This window comes from Trichomycterus rosablanca, chromosome 5 (genome assembly GCF_030014385.1).
Source record: "Trichomycterus rosablanca isolate fTriRos1 chromosome 5, fTriRos1.hap1, whole genome shotgun sequence".
Lineage (NCBI taxonomy): Eukaryota > Metazoa > Chordata > Actinopteri > Siluriformes > Trichomycteridae > Trichomycterus > Trichomycterus rosablanca.
In genome coordinates, this window is record NC_085992.1 from 11647573 (window position 1) to 11656516 (window position 8944).

The 8944-nt window shown below is 37.4% G+C and overlaps 1 protein-coding gene across 1 annotated transcript; it reads left to right on the forward strand.

Annotated features, from left to right (window-relative positions):
* The first annotated feature begins 652 nt into the window (after positions 1-652).
* Positions 653-5654, forward strand: slc66a3 (solute carrier family 66 member 3). The gene is made up of 7 exons (XM_062994895.1): positions 653-855; positions 2027-2109; positions 2588-2657; positions 3299-3356; positions 3891-4011; positions 4820-4861; positions 5407-5654. Exons 1-7 carry the CDS (start codon positions 710-712, stop codon positions 5496-5498), a joined length of 612 nt encoding a protein of 203 aa, XP_062850965.1. The 5' UTR covers positions 653-709; the 3' UTR covers positions 5499-5654.
* Positions 5655-8944: the final 3290 nt, after the last annotated feature.

Consider the following 8944-nt stretch of genomic DNA (forward strand, 5'->3'; position numbering starts at 1 on the left):
CGTGTCGGAGGGGGCGTGGGTTAGCTTCGTTCTCCTCAGTCAGAGCAGGGATCGGCATTGGTGGAGAGGAAACATGACATATAAAAATCATTTGTCCATTCATTATTCACATTATTCATTATTCGTTTTGTTAGTTAGCAACCAGGATGCAGGGTGATACAGGTAAGGTAAAATCAACTATGCTGTTATGAGATATGAGATAAACACATCTGGTTGCGAGCACCCAACCATCGCAAAGCAATGCTGGCTTGGTGACATGACATCACATATATTGTATTTATTATGATGTCACCAAGGCTAAATGAAAACTTCAAAGCATAACTGTGACATGGCACTGAGCAACCATTTGTCCTTTGTGGTTCAAGTTCCTCACACAAAGCGCTTTTATCTGAATTAGAATCACATTTTACACTGGTTTATATGTTTTTGAACCCTGACCGGTCTGTAACACACATATAAAGAGATAAAATTCACCTTTTCCCCTCAAAAACACTGAGCGAAAAAGAGTTGCTTTTTTAAGCATCAAACTCAGGTTTATTAAGAGAAAACCTGGCAACCCGCCCGAACTGATACTACGGGTGGCGCCGTGGAACAAACGATCTTTGTGACGTGGACGGAAAGATATCAAGTTGCTTCCGCACATCTGTATTATTGAACGGTTATTAAAGCGGCTGGGTTCGGGATCAGTATTATCGGCTTCTGTTCGGAGATGGACGTGGATTTTCTGTTGCACTTTGCAAACTTTAGCACATTTATTGTGTGCGCGGTGCTGAAAATGCCGCAGATGCTGATGCTGGTGCGCGCGAAGGCAACCACAGGGTTGAGCTTGCACAGCCTGCTGCTGGAACTAACAGGGTGAGGGGTCGAAAACTTATTACCTACTGATTCAAATCATAAGTAATATTATAGTTACATTGTAAGGTAGACCGGCATCAGTGCATCTTAAATACACAATGCATACAGTGTCCGGAGAAAAAGTAACAGTAAAGGTGTTCAGCCCCTATGTTGTTATTATTCAAAAAGCTTTTTGCAGATTAAAAATATTATTGTATTACACCAGTGAATGTATTTATCTGCTTATTATTTATTCATGATTTATTTTAGTACTTAATATATTGCAAAAACATAATCATAAAATTTGTAGTTTATTTAATATGTTTTTACATACCAAAATGTCCTAAAACAAACCAGACTGACCTAACTGAGAATTTCATTCTGGGGTAGCACTGTCGCCTCACAGCAAGAAGGTCCTAGGGTCCTTTCTGTGTAGAGTTTGCATGTTCTAACCGTCTCTGTGTGAGTTTTCCTTCGGGAGCTCCGGTTTCCTCCCACTGTCCAAAGACATGCAAGTGACGTTAATTGGAGATACGAAACTGTCCATGACCTGATGAATCTCATGTAATGAGTAACTACAGTTTCTGTCATGAATGTAACCAAAGTGTGTAAAACAACGTTAAAATCCAAATAAATAAATAAACCTTATTTCGTACCTATTGTCTGGCTTTTATTGATACACCCATTAGAACTCAAGGAAGACAAGCATTAAAACCTCTGTAGACTAGAACCTAGGTGGTGGAATGAACTTTTCCTCTCTGTTCCTAGAGCTGAGTCTCATGCAGTTTTCAAATGACTTAAGACCTTTATCACCTCATCAGTACTTAACTGAAAACTAACAATTCACTTAATGTCCACTAATGTCTTCTAATAAAACACTACTGTTCTTCTCTCTATATTTTAAGAAGTATTCAAATGTTTAGTTATGGAATCACTTCTCTACGTTGCTCTGGATAGTAAAGATATGCTGTTAAAATCTTTGTAAATGTTTGGAATCTGATGTGCAGGCAGGCATGATTAGTTTGGTTGTGTAGTACCTACCATGTGTAGTGCTGAATCAGACATTGCTTTGAAATGTGCACAATGTGCAAAACCAGCCACCACAGAACTTCCTGTTTAAAGGTTTTGTGCTGCTACCTGATTTATGTAGAACCATTGATAGCATTGTTGTGCTGTCTCTCTGTCTCTGAAGGTTTATAGTGTTCGTCTCCTATCAGATGTACTACAATTATCCTCCTCCTACATACCTGGAGTATCCCATCCTCATCACACAAGGTTAGAACACACGCCTGCCTACAAAAACACCATCATTACAGAAATACTCATCAAAAACATGCACAATGGTCCTCTTGCCTTAAAAGTAAAGTTAGGCTACATTTACACTGGTCCAGATATTGATCAGATATTGGTTCTCTGATCAAATCCAGTTTTTTGGCTGTATCTGATGTAAATCTGACCAGATTGTGCCCCTAAGCTGTATGCACAGAACAGAATTCTTCCTGAGAATGATCTGACCCCGTATTTACACCATGCAGATGCAGATATTGAGTTTCTGTGGTATTTTGTGTCATTTTTTCCTCCAAAGTGACAATTGTGACTGAATACAAAGCCAACTGTGACAACTGGCAGTGGTGGGACTGGAACCAGTAACCATCTGATCACTACTGATCACCACTGTCCTGTAATATGTATTTTATATTTGCTGGCAATCTCTCTGTTTGTATAATAGTTGTTACTGTTTTTTTGTTTACAGATGTTATCCTGCTGCTTCTAATACTGCACTACAATGGAAAGATGAAGCAGAGCATCATCTATGCAGCAGTGTATCCTTACATATACACATTTCCTGAAATTAGGTTGCTTGGGTGGCACAGTGGTCCATTACGCTATTGGCTAGCCAGATGTCTACACAAACATAATTGGCTTTGAGTGGCTGGAAGAAGGCCGAAGCCCTGCTGTTTATTGGCTGCCTGTCCAAGGTATTCCTACCTTGCGTCCAGAGTTTCCCTGTGACCTACCGTGACCCTGAATCAGGATAAACTGTTTGATGAAAATGAAATTTTCTGAAATGGAATTGCTTAATTCCTTATTAGTGGGTAGTCCAGCAAGCTCTATACACATCTGAAAAACACTGAAGAACACTGCACTCAGTCAAGCAAACTTCACATTGCCATGCATTTTCTTTGTTTATGTGATCAGCAGCAAACTATATTGAAGTTTTGAGGAGCTGAGTTTGGAATAGAGCTTATTTAGATATTAATACCCCTGAATTTTTATCATCATCATTTTAACTTAAGTGTTTATAAACAATATGATTGATCTGATTTGAAAATGATTTATGTTGTCAGTGGTCCTGTGGAACCCCGAGACATGTTATGAGAGTAACTACAATAAACCAAAATCAATATTTAACACTTTAATAATGTAATATAATTGTGTTGACTCCTTAAGTGGAACTTTTTAGGTTTGTAGGTGGATGGAAACTTCTCACTGTGGAGAAATGGGTTCTTGATATGGCCATGGTAAGAACATTCAGACATTCATTTTTACTGACTGCCCCATCCTGATCAAAGTTGCAGCAGAAACACTCAGAACAAAGCAGAAGTAAACCTTGGATAAGGGGGTGAATAGTGATTCAATGGCTTTTTTTGTGGGTGATTCAATGAGCGAGTTATTCGGCAACAGAGTAACTCAGTGAATGATTCAGTGAGTAAGGGGATTCAGTAGACAGTAGATTTGGTCAGTCCTGCAATGGCTTACCCTGCTCAGGGTCCTAGCTTAAGCCTAGTGTGTCTGGTAAGGCTCCAGACCTACTATGACCCAGACCAGAAAGAAACAGTTGCTAAATATAAGTTAATGCATTTTGTTTGTAATGGTGTGGTGTAGTAGTGTGGTAAAGTCCTCTTTCTTGGTGGTCCAGAAAATCATGAATGGGCAGGCATGATATTTTGGGTGTTTTTAAGAGAAAAGTGAATCAGTAAACGATCTTCACACCATTGACGAGGCGGTTGAGGGAAACTTTTCTAATGCAGCTTTTTCTGTTGTACCCATCACAGAGTGTGTGTACATTGATCAGTGCAGGGAGTAAACTGTTACAGCTTCAGTGTTTGTGGAGATCGAAGGATTCTGCACAGGTCAGCACATTAACCTGGGCTTTAGCAGCTTACACATGTATGGGTGAGTATATTGGCCACCATTTATTTTGAGTTTTCACTGGTTATCCATTTTTTGTGTTTTTTAATAAATTGTACTTTTTAACTTCACACCAGATTGGAACTACTCTACCCGTTCTCAATTATCTGTTTTATTTGTTTTCGTGTCCCAGTCCAGTCACATCCAATTCCTGAATGCAATTCCTCTGCCACTTGCCCATGCTGGCTGAGGAAGGCCGCATGGGTCACCCGCCAGCAGAGGTTGCATTTCTGAACCAGCAATAATTAGGACCCACGTTGACCTCCCACACTCTAGCATGGCTAATTGTGGTGTTAGACACCCAGCCAACACTGAGATTTGAACTATAGACCTCAAGCTCTTTGCAGTGGTGGTCTATTAGTTCCCTCTTGCATAAGACAACCCATTCCTGGTTACACTTGCAACCTCTGCCACCCATGCTGGTTGAGGGCTGCAGGCTAGCATATGTGTTTCATCTTTTTTAACTGACAAGCAGTGAATTCCTACAAAGAGTTTAAAATTTTTTGGAAAAACATGCTATGATCTCTGTATTTCTCTACTGCTTGTCCTGCCACCTCAACCAGACAGTACGTGTTGCTATTCCTGGGTGCTCTTACTTGGAATTACTAGTTGTGACTACAAATCATGAAACCAGGCTGGAGGCACCCCATATACTGATCTGCCACACTGTGTTCTATATAAAATAAAATCAGTTTTTGGTTCTCAGATTTTTGGCTCTACTGAATGTGATTATTTAAATAGGCTTTACTAACTGGTGATTTATATGTGACTCTTATTCTTTTAATTTATTCAGCAAGGATCTTTACAACTATGGTGACAACTGGAGACACTCAAGGTGAGTTTAATATTTTCATATGTGTATAAATGCTCAGGTTTTTCCATTTACATATGTACAGAGATAGCGTGGCATCTTTGAAAGATAATGAAAGACAGGGTTTGGATAGAATTCCTGTTTACTTATGTAGTTATTTAATCAGCTGATCATGTGACAACACTGTACAAATCATGCAGACACAGATCATGAGCTTCAGTTATTGTTTGCATCAAACATCAAAATGGGCAGTAGAAATGTGATCTGAATTATTTTACTCGTGACATTGTTGCTAGTTCCAGATTGGCTGATTTAAGTATGTCTGTATTGAAAACTCAGAATGGTGTAGGGGAAAAACATCCAGTGGGAGGCAATTCTGTAGGTGGAACCACCAATTTTAATGCTGATTGGTTTCAAAAGTAGAAGGAAGGAATTCACAAAAACTAGACACTTGCCGATTGGAAAAAAAATCAGTAAAAGGAATTCAAAAAAATGTCCCCCCTCCCCTTTATGAATTTTTTAAATTTTAATATTGTATATTTTATTTTTATTTCAACTTCTTTTTTTAGTGCTGATCCGGTTCATAGCAATGACTGTTCTAAATGTGTGGGTGACAGCTACAGTGATCTACTACAAACCAAGCGCCAAGAAACGTGACTGAGACCTCACACCATGGGGCCAACATTACATTGTGTCATACAGAACCATTGGGTACTACACACTGCTTTTGGGTGCAGTTTAGTATGAGTAGTGTATGCTATGCATATCAAACATGTTTTGTGCTCCAACACACCAGATCAGTTCCTATACACTCTTCACAAGCTTAATTGGCTGTGTATTAATTAATTTGTTGTGTTACTCAAATGAAATCTGCATCATTGATTTCTGTAAAGGACCAACATTTGAAGAACAAGACAAAACTTGAAGCTGATTGGTCGACTACATACTCAAGTGTTATAGTAACTTTTACTATTCTATGTAACTCAGGGTTTCTCTTTAATATCTCTAATATTCTCTTTACGTTTTTAGGAATTCAATAGAAATAATATTAGTGGATCTCAGTAGACACATGATTGCTAGAAGGCTCACATTAACTAGGAATGGAAGCGCCTCACATAAACCACATGTCTAAATAATTTGTATAGTTAAGGTCAAATGTTTACATACATTCTTAAAGGACATGTATTCGATGACATGTTTTAATAATTTCTGAATTTTCTGTAACTGAATCTCTGGAACACACCTCAATTTCCTTAAAGTTTACTTTCTGGTGGTGCAGAAATTTCTGTAGTGTCATTTAAATTTGTGGCCTCCAAATTCCTCATTACTGATTATGATCAATTATGGTTGATGACTTTTCAGTACCCAAATAAGCTGGGCTAGTTTGTCCACACCTATAAGACCAAGCCACAAGCATTAGTATATCTGCACAAATTTTCTGTACAAATAATTATTTGGTAGTACAAAGTACAAGGAACCCTGGACTGTTCACCAAGAAAAAAAAACAGTGTTCCTTCATGTTGAGAGGAACTTGGTCCAGATGATGGGTAATATAGGTCCCACAAAAATATCTGGTGCCAAGTAAAATTCCTCCTATGATCCACTTTTTGAGATCTGTACAGAGCAATCCCCCAACCCTAGATGTTTTTGTTGTAATGCTTGTGATGCAGTCTTCTAAGTGCCATCAAATAAAATCACTAAGCATGAATAAGGAAGCCTTATTAGAGGTCATTGACTGTATAGAACCATTGACACCACCAAGTTTGTTTTGTGTATATTTTGCTGTGTGTATATTGTGTGACCCCAACATGCTGAAAGAACTGAACATTATAGTGAGAAAATTGTGAAAAGTTTGTTTTGGGGGAAATGTGTTCCATTTATTTAGTGCAAGAAAATAGAAATAGGAATCATAGTCATGACTGCCTTAAAATATGAGTCCCTTAAAAACGTATGTAAAATTTTGACTCTAGATGTGTTTACAGTTGATAAACAAGAATTTTTAATAACGGTTCACACACTTCTGAAGCATTCCAATACACAGTTGAACTTGTTTACACAGGAAATGGACTGATGAACTGTATTCTGAGGTATTATATATAAATTTAAGGTATTTATCTTATATTTTGTTGCTTTAACCCAAACAGAATCCACATTTGTCTATTTTTATACAGAAACAATTGAACCTTGCACAGTGTTTCTATTTAGTGTTTACATAAAAAAGACTTAAATCTTCTTTATATAGGGTTCAATATGAATTAATCCAGATTGATATTTTGTGTTTTTGAATTGACTATGTTTCATCAGTATTAAAATGCTGATAAAAAAAAAAATCCAAAAAGGAGTTGTGTTCATTTATTTTGTTATTCATACACATTAAAAATCAGTTCCTAAATAAACAGAGGTGATCACTATGACTATCCCTGACAAAGTTTACACAGTTTGCTGAGGAATAAAACTTCCTTCAGTAGGAAAGTAGAAAAGTAGCTACATTTGGAATCGATCCAATACCAAGTAAATAAAAAGTATCGGTATCGGCGATACTGGTCCTGTACTTATAAAAGCAGTTTGTTTACTTTCATGTAGGGGAGAGCAGTGTGTCATGATTTATGAGTAGGGCATTTATTACTATAATTAACCAAGTCTGAAGTTTGTGTTCAGAACTAATTATATAATAACAAAACATAATTTCATATTTCTTTTCTGAAAATATCCCCACACAGCTCCTCTCTCTCTCTCAGCCCCATTCTCTCTCTCTCTCTCTCTCTCTCTCTGCTACATGTGTTCGGTCTCTCAGTGCCCTTAGTCACGTGACGGTACGACAACAAAACACAGCAGATCAGGAGCAGTAAGGTGTGTTAGCTGCTAAGCTAATTGCAGTGATTTCTGTTTCTATAAGCTCTCTGTATTTATAACTCTTCATTATATTCATATTGTAATACATATATTTTTGTCAGGTTTCTTGTCTCTGGGTCCTTTGCTTTTTCACAACGTACCATCATGGCATAATTTCCACCGGATAAGTAAAGTATCTATCACTACCAAGTGGCTAACTCATAGTTGTTTGCTGGGTAAATAAATGTGTACATTTTAATAGTGACCGAATAGATGTGTCCTTGTTAATTTAAAATAAGAGATGTTATTCTGTTTTTATTTATAAACACAGTCAAGAGAAAAGAGCACGTATTCATTAAAACACAAACAGGGAATGAAAGCCTCACTACGCACGCGCAGACGGAACGAGACCCTCACTACGCATGCTCCGATTCACGAAACTGACCCACGTACTAGACCGGTTTCGTGAATTCGCGTAAGATGCGCGTACGTAACGTGTGTTTGTACTAATTTAAACTAATTTCTATAAAATTGCCCCTATTTCTGTATGTGCAAAGAAAAGTATTCAAATAACAATGTTCTATCAGAAATAAAAGAACAACAAAAAATATTAATTAGATCAAAGAGAAAGTTTCAGGAGGGAGATTGATTTATGCTTCTGTTAGCTTTAAAAATAGCATTAAGAACACAAAACAAAACCATGGCCTAACATTAAATGTGGTTTGCATTATTTGTTTTTCTGATGATAATTAGGCCTACATTTCATAATGCAGAGGCCTTTAAGTACACAAATGAACCATCGTCTCATCTAAAGAACTATTGTGCAAATCAGGACAATAATCAAGTACAGTCATGTAAAATTTCAAATATATACTTTATTTAATAATAATAATAATACATTTTATTTATATAGCGCTTTTCAAGATACTCAAAGACGCTTTACATAAGACAAATAATCAAAACAAATACGTACATACACCTATTTGTACTTGTAAATAGACACAGACAAAAACTAAATACTTTGTGCAAAACAACCAACATGAACGATACAAACATTTACCTACAAGCGCAACATGGTCGCTGTTCCACCCGCTCACAACCAGCTTAGCTTATCAATGCTGATAACAGATGATCATTTATCCAAACAACGATCCCCGGCATCCTAGCTGAGTTTGCCTCGGTATAGTTTCCTCTTATTTCACGTCTGTTTCTCCAGCTTTCACTGCTTCAGAAGAATAAAAAAGTAACGCACATGTCTCCGCTGCTACTGTCACT